This window comes from Salminus brasiliensis, chromosome 2, assembly GCF_030463535.1.
Source record: "Salminus brasiliensis chromosome 2, fSalBra1.hap2, whole genome shotgun sequence".
NCBI classification, from domain to species: domain Eukaryota; kingdom Metazoa; phylum Chordata; class Actinopteri; order Characiformes; family Bryconidae; genus Salminus; species Salminus brasiliensis.
In genome coordinates this window covers 28,634,388-28,658,214 of record NC_132879.1, presented here as the reverse complement: position 1 = coordinate 28,658,214, position 23,827 = coordinate 28,634,388, and the positions used below count along the sequence as shown (strand labels likewise).

Below are 23,827 nucleotides of genomic sequence, written 5' to 3'. Positions count from 1 at the left end.
GTATATTTAAAACTACACCGTTTTGAAACAATAATAATATATAAAAAAAAAAATACCTACAAAAAGCTTACCGGTGACGTCCGCCTCACGCGGCGGCGCATGCGCAGTGCTCAGCAGCTGCGGAAGTGCGGAGAGGAGCAGAGAGTCCGCGATAGGAGCAGTAGCAGCGCTGTGTTTATATTCTCTCTTTAGGTTTTTTTCTTTTCGGATATAGCTTCGGAAGATACACCGCCAGAATGTCCGGCTTTGACAGTAACCCGTTCGGGAACACAGTAGACGTTAACCCCTTTCAGGTGAGACAACACCGTCTTTCTCTACAGAGTTTAGCAATTTTCCTCTCAGTTTTCAAGAGGCGTCTCACAGGAACTCATTGGTCGTGGTTGGGGTCAATCTGATTGGGCTCATATGCTGATTGACAGCCCACCCCGCCAATAGACGCGCTGTTTTACGTTGACGAAGGGCGGGGACATTTATAGGAAGTTCTTCGCGCAATGTTGCTGTACGCACTGTTGGAAAACTGATCCGCCGCCCTGCGTGGTATTGACACTTTATAAGGAATCTGGGTGTTAGAGACAGGAAACGTAGGACTTTCCTTATTATCCTATCATTATTATAGATACCTACATCTGCCTTTACTTTCGACTGGTCCAATAATGTTCTGACTGAGTCGTCTTAGTCTCTAGGCCTTGAGAAAGTGGAGTTAACAGACAGACAGAGTTTCTGTATTGTGTAAGGGAGATTTCATGTGACACAGAGCTCAGTAACAACACACGCTTTGGTCAGTTAGTTCTGCATGACAAAATATATTTTAAATATATTTGCACCATTAACCCAGCTTGCACACAAAATAAGCAATTAAAATGACAACCCTTACAATTATTAATACAGCTTTAATTACAATTATTAAAGCTGCTCTCAGATGGAGAGACCCTAAGAAGAGACCGAGGAGCATCTCTGTGACCCAGTCTTGAATTTAATGCACTGGTTCAGTTATGATTTGTTCACATGTACCAAAATCGTTGGCTGTAGCTGTACCTTCTTTTTTTCTGTACGTTTTAACATCCTAGACTGCCTGGCTGTTAATGATTGGCTTAATGTCATCTCCTCCTCCTAATTCCTGGCTTAGTCCATGCAGCGTAGTGAGTAACAACATTACCTTTCCCTTGGCAGAGTAGGATTTTGGTTTCCCAGCCAGGCAATCACACCACACTATTTAAAAAAAATAAAAATAAAATAGTTATTGGGCAACTCCTAACTGTACATTTGCCTACCTGTGTTACGTGGTTTAAATGTAAGTTGCTCTGGATAGAGTGTCAGACAAATGCCATAAATGTAAATGTATTTTTTTGTTTATTGGATCACACTGGTGAGTAAGAGACACATCAGGCCTGGTTTGTGGATATTATACCTATTCTTGGACTGAGGGAAGACTCCAGAGTGAAGAAAACACTCAGATATCCCTTATTGTAGCTTATTGTAGGTTTTGAGAAAAACATTTATGGTTCACGACATCCAGTTTATGGCAGAATAGTCCCACATCCTGGAACAGGACAATAGAGCAGCTGTTGTTATCTCTTTCCCTATCTTGCTCCTAAAGCACTGCTTGGGAAGGGGAACACGCCTTTCTTCGTCTGTATGACGTGATTGATTCATGTTTGCTTGCAGGGTGGGGAGGGAATCTACAACAGGATGATTGAATTCAGTAGGCTGGTGGTTTATTTAATCAGGAAATCCAGTAAAAGTTCACTCAGTGGCTGTAAAGAAACGAGTAAATGTGTAGCTTTGAGCTGTGCCCTGAAGTTGGATCCGTTGGTCTACATATAGCATGGAACTGCAGGGTTGCTCAGTGCAGTCTAGACTCTAGAGAACCAAACAGGGCTACTCCTGTGCTCCATTTATTTTTTTTGTTCAAATTTTAAACTTGACTGAGATGTTGGCTTATAAAGATTTGCAAGGCCGTCAGTAAAAAGCATACTTTCTAAAGATTAGAAGAGTGGAGTCTGATGTGTTTACACTGTAGGAGCGTAGAAATGACCGCTTATCTAAATGTGACTGTGTGGCGCTGTCAGGTACAGCCTCACATGAGCACTTGAGAAGCAATGAGGGAAAACCTGCAGGTGTGGTCTGAGATGAGGGTCGTATCCACAGACATAAGGTCAAGCTAAGGTGAAGGTGACGGCAGGCCTGCAATAACTTCAGGCTGGAAATAGCATTAAACCAGTGTATAGGGTTCACAGGTTCTACAGCTGTTCACAGCAGTAAACAAAGCGCAAATATGACAATGTGAAATTGCGACAATGTATAATACAAACCGGATTCCAAAAAAGTTGGGACACTAAACAAATTGTGAATAAAAACTGAATGCAATGATGTGGAGATGGCAAATGTCAATATTTTATTCGTAATAGAACATAGATGACAGATCAAAAGTTTAATCTGAGTAAATGTAACATTTTAAAGGAGAAATATGTTGATTCAAAATTTCATGGCGTCAACAAATCCCCAAAAAGTTGGGACAAGGCCATTTTTACCACTGTGTGGCATCCCCCCTTCTTCTTACAACACTCAACAGACGTCTGGGTACAGAGGAGACCAGTTTCTCAAGTTTAGAAATAGGAATGCTCTCCCATTCATGTCTAATATAGGCCTCTAACTGTTCAATCGTCTTGGGCCTTCTTTGTCGCACCTTCCTCTTTATGATGCGCCAAATGTTCTCTATAGGTGAAAGATCTGGACTGCAGGCTGGCCATTTCAGTACCCGGATCCTTCTCCTACGTAGCCATGATGTTGTGATTGCTGCAGAATGTGGTCTGGCATTATCTTGTTGAAAAATGCAGGGTCTTCCCTGAAAGAGATGACGTCTAGATGGGAGCATATGTTGTTCTAGAACCTGAACATAGTTCTCTGCATTAACGGTGCCTTTCCAGACATGCAAGCTGCCCATGCCACAAGCACTCATGCAACCCCATACCATCAGCGTTGATAACAACTTGGGTTATCCTTGTCCTCTCTGGTCCGGATGACATGGCGTCCCAGTGTTCCATAAAGAACTTCAAATCGTGACTCATCTGACCACAGAACAGTCTTCCATTTTGCCACACTCTATTTTAAAAGACCCCTGGCCCAGTGCAAACGTCTGAGCTTGTGGAGCTTGCTTAGAAATGGCTTCCTCTTTGCACTGTAGAGTTTCAGCTGGCAACGGCGGATGGCACGGTGGATTGTGTTCACTGACAATGATTTCTGGAAGTATTCCTGAGCCCATTCTGTTATTTCCTTGACAGTGGCATTCCTGTTTGAGGTGCAGTGACATTTTAAGGGCCCGGAGATCACGAGCATCCAATAGAGTTTTACGGCCTTGACCCTTACGCACAGCGATTGTTCCAGGTTCTGTGAATCTTTTGATGATGTTAAGCATGGTTGATGTCTTTGCTATTTCACGCTGGGTAACACCATTCTGGTATTGCTGCACTATCTTTCTGCGCAACAATGGTGGAATTGGTGATCCTCTTACCATCTTGGCTTCAGAGAGACACTCTGAGAAGCTCTTTTTATACCCAATCATGTTGTCAATTGACCTAAGTAGTGTTAATTGGTCTTCCAGCTGTTCGTTATATGCTCAATTTCCTTTTTCCAGCCACTTATTGCTACTTGTCCCAACTTTTTTGGGGTTTGTTAACGCCATGAAATTTTGAATCAACATATTTCTCCTTTAAAATGTTACATTTACTCATCTATGTTCTATTACGAATAAAATATTGACATTTGTCATCTCCACATCATTGCATTCAGTTTTTATTCACAATTTGTTTAGTGTCCCAACTGTACATTTCTAGGCTCTTTTGTACTAAAGAGTTATTTTGTGGCCATTTTAGCATATTTTGATATACTGCTGAAGATGCAGTGCATTTTATAGAGTATTATTATTATTATTATTATTATTATCATCGTGATACAGTGTGTTATGCCTTTTCAAAATGTGATCAAAACAACACACACAACTCCAACCAGATGGAGTACTGAAAGATTTAGAGTATTTTGGTGGCACGTTGTTCTTATTATAGAAAATACTGACATACAAGACCTTTCTCTATATTGATTTCAGCCATGAGAACGTAACAGGACACAACTTCACACATGCGTACAAGCTCTTGGTTTTCCTTGCTTTCAACATTTAAAAAGCCTTTAATTGTTTTGTTTAATTGTTCTATTGCGTGAAACAGGCATGGTAGAGCAGGAAAAACCAGCAAAGAATACAGGCCAATAATGCTTTGCTCTTCACTGAGTAACAGATCAGAGAACACCGCAAGCTGACTCACTCGCAGGAAGACACCAGTTTTGTTCTCAAAGTATCGCCTCAGTTCATAGTATTGCAGTAGAAGATGATCAACAGCCTCAGTAAACCATCGGAAGGTATATGATTGTGATTGATTGGGAAATGCTAAACCACCCAGGTCAGATTAAAACCCACAATACAGTACATATTATCTAAGTACATTATGTTCATCCACAGAAACTGTGTGCTGGTGTGTGTGTTACAGTATACTATAATAACAACTAGAAAGTCTTAAAAATAAGCCTTAATGCCCTTCATGGCAATAGCAACAATAACTTTCTAAGTACTGAATGCTGACCTTTTGCATGTTGAATACATGGAGCTTTACTTTCATGCCACTGATTACAGACACTGTTTTCTTTAGGTTTTATTTATATATATATATTTATTATTTATTATATATTTGTTTGCCTTTTATGTAAATCATATGTGGATTGTCCTAGTAATTGTGCTTTTACATTTAGTTCTAACCATCATTGTTGAATAGCTGGAGTCTTGGAGAGTAAGGGTATCTCCGTATGAATTATTTACAGTGTAATTAACACTGCTATTAATGATTAACGGTGTTTTCTTGGCCTGGATGATTGTAAGTGAGGTGGGGGAAGGTGCACTACCTAACATGTTTTGATTTATGCTAAGTAAGCTTGTTTGCAGCACATACCGTGTACAATATTTACAGTTCAGCTGAATGTAGTGGCAGTGGAAATTTTACTTAGCACATAGGTGAAGTTACTTCTAACAGGTTGAGAGGCAGGTTGTAACATTTGCCAAAAATTCTAGTACATTCAGGCAAGCAGTATTAATTCAATACCAGCCTTATTTTTAGGGGCAAGAAAAATATATGCATTGAACAAAATCCTGATTAGTTAAAAAAAAATGTATATTGTTAACCTTTTCAGTTACTATTTGTTGGTCAGAAAACACTCAGGACTAAAAGATATATAAGGAATACAAGATGACCAACAGCCTGTTCTAGTTGAATCTAACCAGTAAATGATGTAAAATGTCTGTTAAATATACCCTGCATAAATCACACTGCAGTCATTTTGCTGACTTACACTGGTTACAGTGTTGTTTCGGTGCTCTAATCGAATCAAAAGGTAACAGTGATGTTATTTCACTCTTGCAGGATCCCTCAGTCACAGAAGTGACTCACTCTGGAGTGGATCATATGGATCAGTACACCCATTTCCCTGCTAACGATTCTGTAAGTAGTCATACAACAAAAAGCAAAAAGATACTGCTATGAAACGATACTGCTGTGAACTGTGTGCAAATGAACTCTTGTCTTTTACTACTTATAAATCTTACCTAACGTCTTTTTAATCGTATTCTCATAGACTCCAGAGTAACTAGTAACAGAGTAATCCCCCTCTATAGTATTGTGTGCCTGTTCACATTGAGAAGATAAAAATGGCTCAAAATTAGGAATTGGAGATTCCTGCCTTGTTTTAATTGCTAAATGGGATCTGATCAGCGTTGCACTGCAGAACAGTGGGATAATAGCCTCTGCTATTAGCTTATCAGTGGAAGTGAAGACATATCCCCTCCCACCAGTAAATAAGGGTATTGAGCACACATGCACCAGGAGTGGTGAGTAGCCACCAATTTGAATTTGACCGTATTTGGGACTCAAGCTTCCTTTAGTAGAGTTCCTCAGCTTTTGAGTGGGTAGAACGTGTACATCAAATTTGTACTTAATGCAACAGCAGCATCGCAAAGTCACTTAATGAAAAGAAAAGAGGTGATCTAAAAGCAGAACTAGCCCAGCGTTTTGCCTCGGCATGAAAGAGTTAACGCTCCAGCTGTGTCATTTCCCAGCTCTGACCATGGAGTAGCTGCACATTCAGTGAAAGGGGAAAATGCATGCCTCTGTTCTCCCTGTTGTTCTTGTACATCGGAGGAAACGTGCTGACCTTAACCACTGTAAAATGGCTGGAATTTGTGGGTAAATGTGAGGCTGGATATTTTATGCACATAAAGACAGACAAACCCAGAACTAAGGTTGAAATACTTTGAGTAAATGAAATACTTTGAGCATTCAGAGCAATGAAAGTAGTGTATGTGAATTTTATTAATTACTTCTTCTGCATCTGTTATGTGCATCTTATATGCATCTTTTGTGGTGCTTATTATATATTTTTTTAAATTTTACAGACCGTTTATTACCTTATGTTTGTATCTCCTTCTTTAGGGAACTTTGACAGGCTCCACTATTCCAGCCTCTGCTGTTCCTTCACAGCCAGCCGTGCTGCAGCCTTCCATGGAGCCAAGCCCTCAGGTCAGCATCTCGCATGCTGCAGTGCAGTGCAGTGCAGTGCAGTGCAGTGCAGTGCAGTGCAGTGCAGTGCAGTGTGTGTGTGTGTGTGTGTGTGTGTGTGTGTGTGTGTGTGTGTGTGTTTGTGTTTTGTACAGTGATAGAGTAGTTTTTCTATAAATAAAATAAAAGAAATAAAAAAGTATCTCTATACACTATATATTTTATATATATTGTGTATGTATGTATGTATGTATATATATATATATATATGTGTGTGTGTGTGTATATAATATATAATATGAGTGACAGTAGTGAGTAGGTTTGTGTCTGTGCTTTGATGTATGCTTAAAATTAATGTGTGTATTCACACATCTACGGGAGAGCTGTAGTTCAAACTCTGTACTGGTCCTATAGGCAACTGCAGCTGCAGCCCAAGCAAATCTGCTGAGACAGCAGGAGGAGCTGGAGAGGAAAGCAGCTGAGTTGGACCGCAGGGAACAGGAGCTGCAGAGCAGAGACAGAACTACAGGTAGTGTACTTGCACATTCAGGGCGTTTCCTAGATAAAGGTGAACACTGGTATGAGACTGTCCCATGGTGTGTTTTTTGCCACAATAAATACACTCATACACTTACATGGAGCCAGTAAAATACGAATATGGACAACATTTTTACCAAGGTCTCTATTTATAATAGATGTGATCATTTTTACAATTCATTCATATTGTTGATCTTGCCGCTGTCACACGAAGATTAGATTAGTTTCCATCGATCCACTCATTATGAAATTTTGAACAATGTAAAGAACAACTGCCAAATTCAAATTGTCAGAAAATAGAGGTTTTTGTGTCAGAAACAATAATTTATTAGTCAAATACATTAGTAAATAGCGTAAGTTAGAATACAAAAACATACCTAAAAACCATGTGTGTGAAAAGTTTGTTTTGAAATGGAACTCTATAACGTTGCTAACAAACGCAGTCAGTAGTCACACAGAAATTTTTTTTTTGTGTGTCAGTACCTGCCCACACAAGTTTCAAACCACATCCTGGTCTTCATTCAGTATGAACAGACTTTCCACAAAGAGAAAAAAAAAAACGTGCCATGTCACTGAATGCAGAATGCAGAGGCTATGTAAATGCATCAACTGGCATTTTCATGGAGGAAAGAAAGCTTTTTCACTTAGTATGACTGTTTGTTTAAGGGTAAAAAATGTGTCTTAGGGCTGCACGATATTAGAAAAAGTGACATTACAATACAATTTTTTTTTTGCAATTATATATTGTGATATTAAAAAAAAAAAAGTTTCCCTAGAATTCAGTAGTCCAACATAATGTGATATTAATAATGCACTTTGTGTATCCAAGATTGGGTTAAAATAAATTATACAGTGCAGGTATAATCTGCTTCTGGTAGAAATGTTAGAGCATAATGTAGCATAATATGTTTCATTCAGTTTGCCTTGGGTGACATTTTGCTCATTGTGTGATGTGACTACTGTTATTCTGTCTGTATGTCCATCCATCCATCCATTTAAAAATATTGCAATGTAAACTTTCCTTAGCCCAGTCCTGATAGGAACACACTGGTACAGCAGAATTGAGAACTGTAATCTATCAATACAGCAACAAATGAATGAAGTGTGGTGTTTTTAAGTTAAAGTACTGTGTGTTTCAACCCATTAGTTGTATAATTGAACCCTATTGGAATGGAATTCTCTTTGCAGGCAAGGAGAACAACTGGCCCCCATTACCCAAAAGCTTTCCCATTAAGCCATGCTTCTACCAGGACTTCTCCGAGGAAATTCCCCCGGAACATCAAAGGATCTGCAAAATGATGTATTACCTGTGGATGTGTAAGTAGTAACATTGTGACAGACAGGCCAGCAACCATATTGTGCAGAGATTACTGCTGCCTTTTCAGTCTTATGACCTTTGTAAATACAGCACATTCATTTACCCCTTGGCAGGTGTTGTGTAGTACTGTATGAAGTGCTCTGACACCTGCTGTGAAATGCTATGCAGGTACACAATCTGGATTTGATATCAGAGTGATCGTCTTTCTTCTTTCTCTCTCCCTCCATTATTTCTTCCATCTCTCCATCCTACCCTCTCAGTGTACTGCGTGACTCTGTTTCTCAACGTGCTTGCATGTTTGGCTTTTTTCACCGCTGGCTCGGATTATGGAGTGGATTTTGGTCTTTCCATTTTATGGTTCATCCTCTTCACTCCCTGCTCCTTCCTGTGCTGGTTCCGACCCGTCTACAAGGCTTTCAAGTAAGTGTCTTGTGCAATGTATATCATCGTGTTGTGAAGCTAATTCTATGTTTTAGCTGAATTAATAATCCCTGAATGTGCTGTTGTTGTTGTTTTTCCCCTTCAGGACGGATAGCTCCATCAATTTCTTTTTTTTCTTTTTCATCTTCTTTGCCCAAGTGGTGGTGACTGTCATTCAGAGCGTCGGCATACCCAATTGGGGGAACAGGTGAGCGCGCTTTTTTTATAGTGTCTCTGTTTCTGGTTTTGCTCCACCTGGATTTTTTTTGTGTAGAATCTGTTTGTGATAAGAGGAATGGTTCGGACGAAAAATCTAAATTTCCATGATTTTCCACTGCCCGAATGTGGTCTAATACATACAACAACATGCAACCAGTACAATTTGGTACAATTCTTGATTTTTTTAGATGAAAACTGGAGCTGTAAAGCTAATATTACAAACAAACACTAAATTACAGATGATAAATTCTGTCAACCCACTCAAAACGCATTCAGGTCTTTATTTAGAACTCATTTTGGTGATCTGATCATGTTGGGGTTTACTTTCCCGCATGCAAAAAAAACAACAAAACAAAACACGACCCATGGTGATTCAGAGGTGGTCAGAGGCCTAATCTTATATAAAGGAATACCTTTTCTGTGATTGGGTTTCGTTAGACAAGCAGAAATAAGTCTGTTGAAAAAACTTTAATATGGGTAATTGTTGGAGCTGGGCGATATGGAAAAAATTGTATATCATGATATTTAAAGACATTTTTACCATAAACAATATTTATTGCAATATTTTGTCATGTGGACAAAATACACCAAAAAAAAACAAAAAAAACTGATATCCAAGAACTCTCCCATACACACAAGACTCAATACTCAATACTGACTCAAAATATGCTTCACTCCATTGAATTAAATATTAAAACACTCCTAATGAAACATTCAGATAATCAGTACTCTTTAAGTACTTATGATATCCACAATATACTCATAAAATATTTATCACAATACAATAAAATATTGTCATATTGCCCAGCTCCAGAAATACTTACTGTGGATCTAGGCCTCCCTCACTGTGTGTGTGTGTGCGCATGCATGGGCTCAGCTAAAGTTTATTTACAGATTGATGAGATCTGGGTTGCAGAGTTTGTTCCCTGGTGGATTCTGTGAAGCTGAAACACACAGTGTTGTGCTGAATCCCACTCCTGCTCCTCTACAGAAGATTCACAATTTGTTTGATTTTGAATTTGTTTAATTTTCTTTCACATGAGAGATAAGATTAGACAGTGAAGTTGGAGTTCTGCACAATGCCTGTTGTCTAGAATGGCTCCTCACAATTTATTTATTTTTTTTCACAGAAAGTCATACTGTGTTCTAAACCATGTACTGTACATCTCCATAGTCTTAACTAAAACCTGGATGTGGTTTGAGTAGGTTGAGACGTTTTTTTAGAAACGATTTGGATGACTGTTAACTTGTAGTGTTCATTAGCAGCGTTACCCTCATAGCTCCAGTTTTAATCTAAAGAAGCAAAATGTAGGACACCAAACACCAAGCGCTCTGTGGAAAGACGTGCATATCTCACTTTTTCATGAACAGTGTGAGAAAGTATGTGCAACTTGAAGCAGGCACATGACCTACAAATGAAATTACAGAAAAATGTCAGAAAGGTCTGCAGCTTACATGTGAGTGGTCAGTGCAGCCATGTCAAGATAGATAATTCTCTCCCATAATTCCTTTGTTGATTCTTGTATTTTTAGGAGTTGTATAATAAAGGAATGTCAAGTCAATCTGTAGTATAGCAGACTGTCTCCATATGAAGAATGCATTCTGGCAGTCTGTAAAGGGCAGGCCTTCCAAACAAAGTGAACAAAATTCACATGCACAGTCACTGCCCATGGATGGTCAGCATTAAGTGCAGGCAGGTGACTCCAAGCTCAAGAACATCACACGTCAGTTCAATACTTGTGATAATTCTATGGCATAGTTAAGCATGTGGAGTCGCAGTTTTTGAACTTGGAAACCTACACTGAATGGACAAAAGTATTGGGATACCTGCTGATTCATTGTTTGTCCTGAAAAAAGGATCTATCCTGCTTTTGGTGGAGCATTACTGTGAGGATTTGATTGCATTCAGCAACAAGAGTGTTAGTGAGGTCAGGATACTGGATGATCACCACCCCATCTCATCCCCAACTCCCTAGCTTAATCAACTCATCCTAAAAGTATTGGTATTGAACACCGTTCAGGTCCACAGCTCCACAGCTAAATGCTGGTGGACTTTATACCCCTCTCTACTCCTCTAGCCCACCTGGCATTAGGCATGGGGCTAAAAGAGTCATGTTTATCTGCACCAGAAAGCCCTATTCTGTTGGTAGTACTTTTTCGACAGGGACTAGACAAGCTATGTGTGCACACTTGCACATCTGTGTCAGCAATTGGTGCAACTTAAAGTAGCTTAAATCATTCATTAGAGGGAGTGTATGTAAATGTTTATGAACACAGAAGTAAGCAAAATAACAGAGAGCAAAATTAAATGTCTGTGAATCTGCATAGTTCTGAACAAATCGTATACTCTTCAGAGCCTGCAGAGCAGAGGTGTCCAGGCTTAACCATATAGAGTCAGTGTGGGTGCTGACTTTCACTCCAACACACCTCAGCTGTTAGATTGAGAGACAACTGATTAAACCAGTGGAGTCAGCTGTGCTCCAGCTTGGATGGAAGAAACCTGCAGCCACACCAGCCTTATGCTGTGGATAAGATTGGGTACCCCTGCTGTGTTTTTATTTTTTTATTTTTATTTTTATTTTTTGCAGTTTGATAGTGCTGTGCATTGTGTATGGTGGCCTTTATCTGTTGGTAATAGTATTAAGAAATACATATAGAAATATCTGAATATGAAAATGGAAACCTGGTTCAAAAGCAGGCATGCATACTTCCTCTGTCAGGCATGAAATGCTGTCCCTCTATATACTGTTCACCTATGAGCTCGTCTCTTTTCTGCATCTCACGTCTGTGACAGGTGTCTTTCTGCTGCTAAGCCTTCTGCTCTCTCTAACCTGGAAGCACTAACACCTCTTGGGCCTTTCCTCACTGCTCTCTTGGTCTGTGTCTGAAGTAGGTCTTTAACTGCATCTCTGCTCTCTGTTGCTTCATTTTCTTCCCTCCTCGTGTCCTTTTACCTGCCCTCTGTTGGTTGCCTGTTTGAGGTGGTTTGTCTCGCAGGATTGATACTGTTAACACTACTGTGTCTTTTGTTTTCACAGTGGTTGGATTTCAGCCATCACTGTGGTTGGGTCACACCTGGCTGTGAGTGTTGTAATGATGGTGGTTGCAGCTTTCTTCACCGCGTGTGCTGCAATGTCAATCATCCTACTTAAAATGGTATGGTATTTCCATTTTCCCCAGATTATTATTTCAATATGAGACAATATGAGAACATGAGACAATAGGTGCTTAACCATGCATTATTGCATTGTGTTGCATCTATTTAAAAGTGGTGATTCAACTTTTTTTTTATTATTATTTTAAATACATATATATATATATATATATATATATATATATATATATATATATAATATTTTAAATTTAGACTATTTTATCTTGTCTAGTTTTTTTGTATGGGTAAACTGTTTTTTTGTTTGTTTTTTTTCTATTTTCAAAAGAATTATAATCACATTTAATCATAAGCACCTGTCAAACATTTTAGCAGTAGTTAATTCTTTAAACTCTAGGCTCATTATTATTTAGTTATTAATCCTAATGCTGTAACTGTTTTGAATTATATGGCAAGTGTTTTGTTTATCTGCTCTTGTGGAGTCCCACAGGGTTTTATTTTAGGGCCTATGAAACTGAGGTTCTGACAATAATGGAGTTAGGAGAGTAAAAGTAAAGGGCTTACATAAAGGGTCTAAGGGGTTCAACAGTAAGGGTTTACGTGGCAAGTAATCCTTGTGAAATTGACGCAGCAATCTACGAGAGAGCTAGTACAATACTAAAAATTCTAGAAAATGACCAGGAGGGCACGTGTAAACATAGGCCGAGACGTGTCAGGAAACAGTGACGTCTAGATTACAGTCGCCTAAGTGTATTTTGTACGTTTGGAAAAATCTGCCATAAATGAGCATGGCCGCTTCTGCACAAAAACGTTAGTATGAGAGTCATTTAAGTCATTTAATAATAAAGGTAAAATATCGTCTCCATAACTCTTAGTCACTGTTGGCATCTTGCTGTTTTTTCAGGTTCACTCTCATTATCGCCGCACCGGTGCCAGCTTTGAGAAAGCCCAGCAGGAGTTCTCTCAGGGCGTCCTCACCAACCGCTCCTTCCAGAACGCAGCTGCCAACGCCGCTGCCTCTGCAGCTCAGGGTGCTGTTCAGAGGAACTAGACCCTGACCAGAAAACCTAGAAACGCTTTTCAGTGGGCCTGGGACCCCCAAATCAGTCAGCCACCATTTACCCAAAGCTGCTGTGTGGTATCTTGTGTGGATCTCCATCTTGCTTTGGTGTTTGGATGGCAGAAGCACTACTTTTGGAATTCACATACTTCTTTATGTGAAACTGAGGGTATGAGGTTAAATGCTAAGTGCAGTGTCTGTATATTTGTACGAATGCTTTTTTTGTTTGTGTGGTTTGGTTTTTTTTTTTTGAGAAATTTGCTTGTGCTGTATTTAAACTAATTTAAAGGCTGGCCCACATTAGTGAAGGTACGTGAGACTTGTCCGTGTCCATGTATTAAAGAATGACAATGAACAAAATTGGCCCAAAGTGATGTCCACTTAACTTGAAGGCTAGGTTTGCTTGCATTTCGCTACTGCATGATCATGCTCCCATTTAGTTTACACCTACAAACACTGTGCCTTATGATTTCAACCATGTCTTCTTGTATCCCATCAGTTTGATCATCTTGCTAGAGTGCCATCCATACAGCAGAGTTAAAGGGCATATGAACATGGCGGTATTCATTTAAATGCCAACAGATACGGCATTGAAAGCTGAGGGGTATTACAAGTGAGGTTTCCATGGTAACTGCTGCCGAACAGTAAGACAGTCATGATCTTTTATTAAATTTCAGCTTGGCAGTACTGTTTCCCTAACTGTTGCTTCTGGTTGATGAAGGATAATTGTCCAAAGCTGCTGTCTGTAATCTCCTGTGGAAACCAGACTTTAGGGAGACTGGGCTTGCATGTAAAATATGGATATAAAATATTAATGATGCATAAAGGTTCAAATCTTGCATCTAACTCGGATTAACTGTGACCTTATAGATCTGATTATACTTCTCAGAGAAACATTAGACTTAGCATCTTTCAATTTCAATTTCCTTAAGAAATGAGTAGATTGTTTTGCACCTTATAGAAGGAAGGAAACAAATAAAACCAGTGAAGTTTTTTTTTTCTATGAAATAAATCAAGATATTTTCCAAGTGTCATTTTATGAATTCATGTATTTTATCATTACTGGATATAGTGTTTGAGCTAATTAAACTTTTTGATTAACGATTCTGATGCCTTTTCTTCATCCAATCCAGTATTGGGGTAGTATTAAAAGTGCCCTAGAGTGGAAACTGTATTTACTTTGGCATCATTGAATGCTGAGAGTTTGGTACATGGACGCGACACACCATGAACCTCCAAAACCAACCAAAACAGCTGTAAAACTGGCCACTTAAGTAACAACTGTGGACTATTATACTTTTATTTACAGCCCCAGCTTTCAGAAACTGTGCATTCGTAGCCACTGCAGAGCTTCAACACCAGACTCTCCAGTAGATATCAGAGAGCGGGTTGCTACACAAACCAGTCCTTGTGACTGTGGTGGCTTTCCCAGGTGGCACTGTCAGAAAACGGGCAACTCACACTCACCAGGCCAGGACACTAAAGCTGTGGAAGTTATAGGCTAAAAACTAACTGTAGCTCGGGGAAGCGAATATGCCCCTCTTTGAAACTTTGCTTGGGGAAAACACTGCTGACAGCTTTAACAGCTCTTCGTCTCTCAGTGCATCACGAAGACTAAAACACTGGTAAGCATCTGGTAAGACTCAAACTACAAATAATTACAGTGCTTAAAACACACACAGCTATGCTCGCATGCTACTGTATGCGGCTTGTGTGTGATTATTTTTTCACAGGCCCACCATGAATTCTGGTGCAAACACAGGTTTTTAAATGAGCATGTATTTAAAATGGAGTCTGAGCCTTATTTGCACCCTAAACAAACATTTAGTATGTATACATTAGACAACAACTTAAAATACTGAATAAATGCATTATATGGTTCCTTTAATATAAGCAGATGCACATACCCGTGGAACGCCACTGGTCTACATATCGCTGCTGTCCAGTGAAAACCATGCATCTGTGTTCTTGCCTGTTCTTAGTTTTCTCCATGGTTTGAACCCTGTAGCTGCTCTGTAAACTGAATCAATAATTCTGGATGAACAGACCAGTAGAAATGCTCCAAATTATATGTAATGGTTGTAATGTAACGTAATGGTTGGTGTGGCGCAACAGATAACACCACTACCTGTCACACACACGCCATGTGGGAGACTGGGGTTCGATTCCCGGTCTGGGTGACTATGCTGCGCTACACCAATAAGAGTCTTTGGGCAAGACTCCAATCACTACACTGACCCACCTGTAATAGGAGTAACCTTGTAAGTCGCTCTGGATAAGAGCGTCTGCTAAATGCCGTAAATGTAATTTACAATTTTACATTGACTTTCATTTAGACCAGTTTTAAGATCAGACCAGTTTCCTTCTCCAGTAAAGTCACCATTTTGGAGCTACAAGTTTTTATTATCAGCGACGGGGACGACAGCGTCGATATTCTGGTGTACTCCAGTTTTAAATAGAAAGGAATTGTGAAGGAATAAAACCTCTGGTAAAACTTTAGATGAATTATAAAAATGTATTGAAGCACCAGTAAGGAACATGTTTTCCACTTGACTTTCCACATCATTCTACAACAGCGAAAAAACAAACTTTCCGAATACAAGCAGTATGAGCTGACTATCAGTAACACAGAATCCTGTAAAACAAGACAAAATCAATTTGTAGTATTCATTAAAACCAGCTGCTTACTCATGACATCATCGTTACATAAAATAGGTTCATATTTAACATGGCATCAGCAGTCTTTTTTTTCTTCTTCTTATTCTTCTTCTTCTTTAACCCATATACAAAACAGTGCAAATGGACGTTTTGACTGTGCACCTTCCAATGGCTCAGCTTCTGTTCTCCCCCCACCCCCAACATTGTAAACACGTTTACAAACACTGACTTTATTAATTAGCAGAACTTCTTACAGCCACATTAACATTCATTTGTACGAGATACTGTACATGTAAATGCATCTAGCAAGGCAGAGTTCATCACATCTTCTCTGGTTCTTTCTTTGGGAGGAGTGGTGGAACGACAAATGGAGAAATAATGAACATATGAGACCTTGCACATCATAATTTACATACAGACTGTTTACAAAGCAACATTGTTTCCTCTTATAAAAAAAACAAACAAAAGCCTTTATATAAAAAGTGTCCTTTTTTTTTGGAAGTGTAGAAAGGTCAAAGAATCGGTCACTTTTTCCTGGGAGCCCCTTGGAAACGGACGGGGGAAAACCGCGATCTGCTTTATTTCCGTTTGTGGTGCCTCCGACTCGACAACAGCAAAACAACACAGGGCTGTCGCTCTGGTCTGGTAGCCTAGCTGTGAGCTCATGAGGTATTCAAGGTGACGATCTTGCAAAGATCAGAGATCCCATGAAAAAAAAAGTCTTCGGCCTCCGTATCTTCAGCACCACATGAACTACAGCATTGCTGACGTGCTGATGTTACATTGCAGCTGGGTGTTTTTTTTTTTTTGTTTGTTTTTTTTTAAATAATCATTTTTGTAACAAAAATAGCATTTTCAGGATCCACAGTTTTATCCTTCTGTACATTGGAATCCTATACGTACTTGCCTGTAGTGTCCCTTAGGATGCATATTCAAAGTTCTATGCTACAGGTTTCCCTTGGAAAGAAAACGGAGCATCTGGTCTCTGACCAAGGAGAATGAACATTATTATTCTTCGATGAAGAGCTGAAGGTTGTTCCTTTCACATATAGAAACAAATGTAAATGAAACAGCTACTTTTAAATGGAGTCAATATAAATACACCCATACATCCCCAGAGGCATGTATGAATTCAGAAATGAGTACATAAAATGCTATGAAAAGAAGTGATCATTTGTATAATGTGTGCATGTACACATATGAGATTAAAAAAATAAAATAAAATAAACAACAATTACCAATATTTATATGAAGTTCAAAAAACAGCAACACTAAAAAGGTCCAGAATACTTCCAAAATCCAGTTTGCTGGAGTGCTCTTCTTTTCCCGTCCCTTCCGTCCATGCAAAACAGAGAAACAGACATCTGCCGGAGCTCATCCTCCTGGTCAGTCACTGAGAATTCAATTCAGCCAAAATGAGCAGTGATCAGTCATTATCAAAAACAGCTGGGCCCTTCTTAAGAACAAACAGGGCTGGAGTCCGGGTTTAGCTCCCTAGAGCGAGTTCAGTGCTGTCAGGCTGTTGTGATGGCGTTCAGGTCCTTCATCAAACCCTCCAGGTGAGCCATCTCCTCCGACAGCTCATCCGTCTCATAGGCCTTAGAGAGAGCCATGCAGGGGAAGCCAGGTTAGCGTTACAGCCACAGCCACACACACACACACACACTGAGAGGGATGCAGGGTGAGAGACAGAAAAGAGGGGAGGGGCGGAAGGATGTAAAAGGAGAGGGATGTGATATGTGATTAAAAAAAAAATAATGTGGGTGGATGAGTTGATGAGGAGGTAGATGTGTGACCAGATGTGTAAAACCCAGTGTCAATGGTACTGAGGTGAGAAGAAGGAAAAATGAAGCATAAGCATTTGAGGCATTGATAGAGATTAGGAAATGATTATTATTATTATTATTATTAGTTAATTCAGCAAACAGTGCAGACAGTTTGAATTGAATTAAGCCAGGCAGCAAGTTTGAGTATGGAGGAGCAAAGAGGAGGGGGAGGAGGAGAGGGGACAAAAAAAGGCAGTTCAGAAACACATCAAACTTAAAGTTTCAACACGTCAAGATCACAGAGATGTTCTGAAGATGTGTGGAGAACAAGGGAGGAACTCACAGCCTCTTTCTGCGGCAGCATCTTGCTGGTTTCTCCTTGATCAGGAGCGCTGGGCACGGTCACTGCCACCGGCGCTCGCACTCGGTTTAGTGTGCCTATAGACGCTGTCTTCACACCAGGCCCTGAAACGAAAAGCCAAATTAAGAATGAGGCCAAATCACCTGAGCTTCTAGGAGACGTCCACCATCTGCTGCCAGTTTGATTTGTGTTTTTTACCTCAACAGTAAGAAAACCAGTCCTATTCACACATCTTGTGAAAGTCAAACCACTGAGGATCTGGGCAAAGCCAGAGAGAAGCATCACTGACGCTCGCAGTGAACAGATGCTCAAACGGTTGTAACAGATGGGAAGAAAGCATGCTATGGTGGTAAGGACAAAATCCGGGGGGGTAAAAATATTTGAATGAATTCAATTCAAAACAAATAAAATTAATTCAGTTTTATAGTGTATGTATACAGTGGTGGTATGGTTAAGTGCCTCTGCAGATACTGTGGTCAGTGACTGATGGTTTATGTATTGTTAAACAGTCATTGCATCATTCAGCGACACAGTGGTGAAAAACATGTGCGAGACATGCAGTGCTTTTATATTAAGACTCAGACATCTGTGCAGAACAGGCCTACTGAACAACACAATGAGAACTGTCCATCAGCAGCACGCACGCGCACACACACACACACACAAAACGTGGACTACAGCTCCTGAAACATGGAGCAAGCACGTGATCATTGGGTGGCCTCAGCTGATCCTGAAGTACAACACAGCCTTTTTAGTCTTACAGTAGATGGTGAATTTCTAAGATATCAATCCTTTGTATAACTGTTAATAACGTGAGCGAGAATGTGCAAGAGGGAGAGACTGAGAGAGAGACTGAGAGAGAGAGAGAGAGAGAGAGATGTGTAGGTGAGGTGTAGGCTGACCTGGCTGGGCCAGCAGAGGAGTGCAGGGCAGGGCAGAGCTGGGCGGGTTGTGAGCGGAAACTGAGACAGTAGGTACAGCGAAGCTCTTCATGGGGTGTGTAGGGTGAACGTGGGCTGTGGGAGGCTTGTAGGAGGGTGGGTCCTCCTCTTTAATCATGGCCTCTGTCTGCTGCAGCTCTGCTGCGCTGGGTGGCTGAGTCAGGATCACCGGAGGCTCAGGAGCAGGAGGCTGTGTCCTCACAGACTCTAAACAGCACAACGACATCAAATGCGCACAAGGATTTACAACAGGGTAGCATACTGCAGTACAGTCCTGTTACTGAACAGGACAGGTTATGACAAATATGAACACATGAACACAAATATGCACGTTAGGGCTGTAAAATTTACACAAAAATATTTTTGTGTAAATTTGCGTATTAAAGAGACATGAATTTTACTCACACACACACAGCTTGTCTAGTTCCTGAAGAGAAATGCCTAATGCCAGGCGTGGGCTAGAGGGGTATGCAGTGGAACTGTGTGCTACTACAAAGCTTTTCCTGACAGTTATATATATATAGCCTTGCTTTGGGAAGAAATTATGAACGTGCAGGTGTCTGAATACTTTTGTCCATGCAAAGGTACCTACTATGCTGAGCAATATTAGTAAAAAAAAATGTTACGGGCAAAATACCCAAAATACTGCCCAAGAACCTTCTGTCCAAATCCGACCCAACAAACAGCACCCAGTTCTGAACCTTAAACCTGCTAAAGTAGTTGACCTGACCAAAACTGAACTGATTAAATTACTAGTGAGCTCAAATACAGATCGATGTAATCAAAGTTAGGTTGACAGGTAGAAAAACTAAAAGCAAGAGTACATGCAGACCGACCTCCGTTAAAGAAGCTCTGAACATGTCTGGACCTGTCTATACCCGACCGTCATGAACAGTCAGGTCCTGTCTATCATGGACCGGTATTTCTAGCTCTAATCCATGCCACATTTGTCTCACCTGAAGAAGGAGCCCTGTCTAAATAAGGCCCAGGGGTGGAGGGTGTGGCAGGAGCCCTCAGGCTGATCTGATGATGGAGGTAACCACGAGGCGGAGGGTGATAGTGATGGTGGTGGTGATGATGAAGGTAGTCAACAGAATGGATGGGATGGGCACTAATAACAGCTGAGAATTTGCAGACAAAAGATGTGTGTCAACAGCAGAGGCAGAGTGAATCACATAGAAATACAGACAGTGCACAGATTACATCAGGCCAATGAGAGACATCTGGTTCAGGTTAGGTGAGGGAGAGCGAGAATACAGTGAGTGACAAAGACAAGCAATTTCCTTTGTGTAAAGCGACATCCAGGTGCACTGGGTTTCAGCTACAGCAGTCTAACAGAAAAAGGCTTGTCGTAGGATTTCTGTGAGCTTACGTTGTGGAGGCTGCGAGTCAAAGGGCATCATTATTTTAGGTCTCACTCCTTTCCTGCCTGCCAGTGTAGACACACTCTCCTCAATCTCGTGACCTGCAAACACAGGCACATTAGAACACGCTCACCTGGTCATCATTTCATCTCCTGCCACTGTGTGCAAATCTTACCTCGGAATGAGTTGCGCCTCTGGTGGCCCGGCTCGCTGGAGGGGTCCTGGCTGTTGCGGGGTATGGGGGTTTCCGTCATGACCGGGTTGGGATCAGGGGATTTGTCTATGGGTTTCATTTCCAGACGCTCGTGGTGGATCCAGAGGTCAGGGGGCTTCAGGTCCTTAGAGGTGCTTTTGTACTTATGGGAGCCGTTGGTAGACTTACAGGCTGCTCGCTTCCTAAGAGGAAAAAGACATGGCTGCTTATAGGAACAGCTTCACTTTTAGTTTTTTTTTTTACCTATCTAGATGTTGGATTGCAGCGTTATATGAATTTGTGAACAAAAATTCATATAACGCTGTCAACAGCCAAGTGCGAGTACAGTATTCATACCTGCCCCAAACGAATCACACTATGTGTGAAAAATAAACCATAGTCCGTTTTTAACTGGACTAAAATGTGCAGGTATGAAAACGCTCAAAGAAACATCTAAAGAGACTTGGTCTACTTCGGAAACAGGTCCTGTGGACTGGTGAAGCAAAAAATAATAATTTTTGGCTGCCGTGAGAAAAGTGAGAGTCATCTGAAAAAAATAGGAAACTTTTTAACATATTTAAAAATATAGACATTTGATAATTGTAGCAAATTTGAGAGATGGAGGTAATATAACTAAACGCAAACAACTGAGGAAATTACTTTTTTACAAAGATAATGTGTAAAATGCAAGAAATGCAGTTTTCTTATGAATATAAAAGTTAGGACACCCTCACATTTAGTACTACTTCAAAAGTCTAAAATTAGAATCAGGCGCACCCCATTAGAACATTATTTGACTCTCAGATATTTACTTTGGTTTGCTTATGACTGTAGAAGTAAGTGGGATCTGAATGGTGAGAAGATTGAAGGTGCAGATGAGTCTGGGAGGGGATTTAAAATTTTTTTAAAATTAGCCGTTTTACTGTCTGCAAAATAATGTACACGTAATGCAACTGCCAACATTGCCAATAAGTATTTTCACAGCAATGATTTCCTCCCTGCACACCTTCCATGAAAATCAAACTTTCTGATGCCACTTCGATATCAATTGTGACGAGAGCTGCCTGTAGGTCTACTGATTACATTTTAGGATTGTTTGAGGTGTCTTTACTCATCTTGTGGTCCCTCTTGGACGGAACTTGCAAAGACGGCCTAAATCTGGATACATTGGCAGTTGTCTCACTTGTAGATTATTTAGCGGACAGCGGGATGGCATATTTCTAATTGTTCTGAGATTTATTTATCTTTTATAATATTATATTGTGGTATTATATTGTGTGTATGTGTGTGTGTCTACAAGCTTACTTTTTTTGGTGGGAGTTAGAGCGTCGCGTGCAGAGAAATGCCCCCACCACCACAGCGATGATTGTGAATACTCCTACAGAAACGATGATGACAATCACCAGGATGTGATTCTCCTGACTGCCTGTGATTCCTGGCTTATCTGAAAGACAAAGAGCGAGTGAATTGGTAAGTGACCAAGACATGGTGTTGAGGATGAGGGTAGTACACACTATTGTCTATAAAAGAGTAAATATTTACCTAGGGTAGATCCAAATCCATGATCAGGCAGTGGAGAGCGCCCCCCAGGAGTACCGTGGAAGCCTACTGACAACAGCGTTAAAGCATTAGGTACAAACCGTCTGAGCGGGCACTTGTAAGAGCAGGGAGTAGGCAGGACAAAGATAAAAGTGGGGCTTCACAGAAGAAGAAAAAAGATAGAAAAAGGTAGAAAAAAAAAGAAGTTACCTTGATCACTTGACATTTTGTCAGAGGGTTCAGCTGAAAGAAGCAAACCAGAGCCAGAGGAAGATAAAGAGAAAGAGTAGGCAGAGTAAGCAGTGGTAATGTAGACAGAGGTAAAGGAATATTTGTATAGGTGTGCTTTTCTGACAGCTTTTTTTTCAGTCCATCTGAGCTAGTGTTTATTAGTATCAGTGGGAAGCTCAACAGCTGTAACTGCTCCAGCGAAATGTTCTGTGATTTCTTCCGTCAGCATTAAAGAGGTCTCAGGGTGGCGCTATAATCAGCTAATGAAATTACCTTTGGGTGTACGGAACTGCACAGTGTCGGAGAGCGGCCCCATGCCTTTAGAGTTGCGTGCCTGGATCTTAAAGTAGTAAGTGGTGTCCAAAGTGAGCTCCTGGATCTGGTGTGTTAGTCGGTTTCCCATCACCGGCTCTACAACCCAGTCATGCACTTCCGCATTCACGTCCGTACTGTAGTAGATGATGTAGCCTGGTAGGAGGGGGAGATCACTCAGTATTTGCGGCTAAAGACCCTTTCACTACAGTCGATCGACATAAAAGTAATTTAGACTCTATATATATTTAAAGAGCTCTCCTGTGGAGGTCTGAAAAGTTACATTAGAGGCTTTTTATTCATGATTTTAATCAAAGCACTGTATCATAAAAAATTGAAATTAATGAAATTCAGCATGAATAACTTCTAAAGTGGTCTGATGTTTATCTAGGTCACAGTAATGAATAAAACGTCTTAGACAACCCAGTGACTTTTTTTTTTGTATTCCACAGATTATACTCTATATTCAGTATACTACAGTACCAGGCCATGTAAATGCCTTTATAAGTTTAAATTGAACTTTTATTTTTATATGTGGCAGTGCAGGCTGAACTTACCTCTTTACTTGCATTTATCCTCTTTTCAGGAAGCCTTAATGCTAAGGGGTCCTATACTAAATGACCTTGACTCAATTAACATTAGGCATTAACATGGATGAAGAGCAGGTCAAATATCCATAGTCATCCACACAGAAATCCACCTAATTCCAGTCTTATTTTAGAACAAATCATGTGACGTGGTGTTGTTTTGTTACATGCAGCTGCATTTCAATTCAATATAGAATTTTATTACTGTTAAATAACGTATTACTGTTAAATAAAGTAAAATAATAAAACTGCAAGACCTTAAAATACGAAACAACAAACCTGACCAGAAAGGTCGTCACTAAACTGCTCTACCAGTGGCCCGCCGTAAACAGAGGCTTTGACCACCATAGTTAACTGTCTTCTAGTGAGCAATAATACATTCTAAGAACTCGTGAGTTGGACAATCAGCTCTGTGCTTATGTGCTCTTGAGCTATGCGCCTATTATGTTTTAATTACCTGTGATTTTGCCGTTGGCCTCAGTAGGTGGCTGCCAGTTGATGTTGATGGTTCGGGGGCGACCCTCTTTGCTGACCACTGTGACGTCTTTCGGAGCAGAGGTGGGAACTGGAGAAGCAAATATCCATCAATACACAGTCTGGCTGATCTGACATGTTA

The 23,827-nt window shown here is 40.3% G+C and overlaps 3 protein-coding genes across 12 annotated transcripts in view; 1 reads left to right on the top strand and 2 right to left on the bottom strand.

The window, feature by feature from the left end:
• mpi (mannose phosphate isomerase) overlaps positions 1-23,827 on the bottom strand; it is an 86,989-nt gene that overhangs the window by 7,149 nt on the left and 56,013 nt on the right. Inside the window, exon 1 of one of the 3 annotated variants that reach the window (XM_072672276.1) lies at positions 61-349. The exons of 1 other annotated variant lie outside the window; for it this stretch is intronic. The gene's annotated coding sequence lies outside the window, so the exon portion shown is untranslated. Of the gene's footprint in view, positions 1-60; positions 350-23,827 lie in introns of those variants that run through there. One more of the 3 variants, XM_072672277.1, reaches the window with a different exon arrangement.
• On the top strand, positions 116-14,361 carry scamp2 (secretory carrier membrane protein 2). The gene is made up of 9 exons (XM_072672281.1): positions 116-293; positions 5,463-5,540; positions 6,528-6,614; positions 7,008-7,122; positions 8,319-8,447; positions 8,709-8,868; positions 8,975-9,076; positions 12,126-12,243; positions 13,104-14,361. The coding sequence occupies exons 1-9, from the start codon at positions 237-239 to the stop codon at positions 13,248-13,250; spliced, it is 993 nt and encodes a 330-aa protein (XP_072528382.1). The 5' UTR covers positions 116-236; the 3' UTR covers positions 13,251-14,361.
• Positions 15,761-23,827, bottom strand: part of neo1b (neogenin 1b) — a 120,413-nt gene continuing 112,346 nt past the window's right edge. For 4 of the 8 annotated variants that reach the window (XM_072672267.1, XM_072672272.1, XM_072672271.1 and 1 more), the window contains exons 19-29: positions 23,669-23,776; positions 22,586-22,780; positions 22,292-22,324; positions 22,085-22,150; positions 21,848-21,986; positions 20,525-20,745; positions 20,358-20,450; positions 19,942-20,106; positions 18,947-19,192; positions 18,027-18,148; positions 15,761-17,515 (exon numbers count right to left, since the gene is read on the bottom strand). In XM_072672267.1, the coding sequence (XP_072528368.1) occupies positions 17,432-17,515; positions 18,027-18,148; positions 18,947-19,192; positions 19,942-20,106; positions 20,358-20,450; positions 20,525-20,745; positions 21,848-21,986; positions 22,085-22,150; positions 22,292-22,324; positions 22,586-22,780; positions 23,669-23,776 (1,472 nt within the window). In that variant the 3' untranslated portion in view covers positions 15,761-17,431. The other 4 variants (XM_072672268.1, XM_072672273.1, XM_072672275.1 and 1 more) reach the window with 4 other exon arrangements.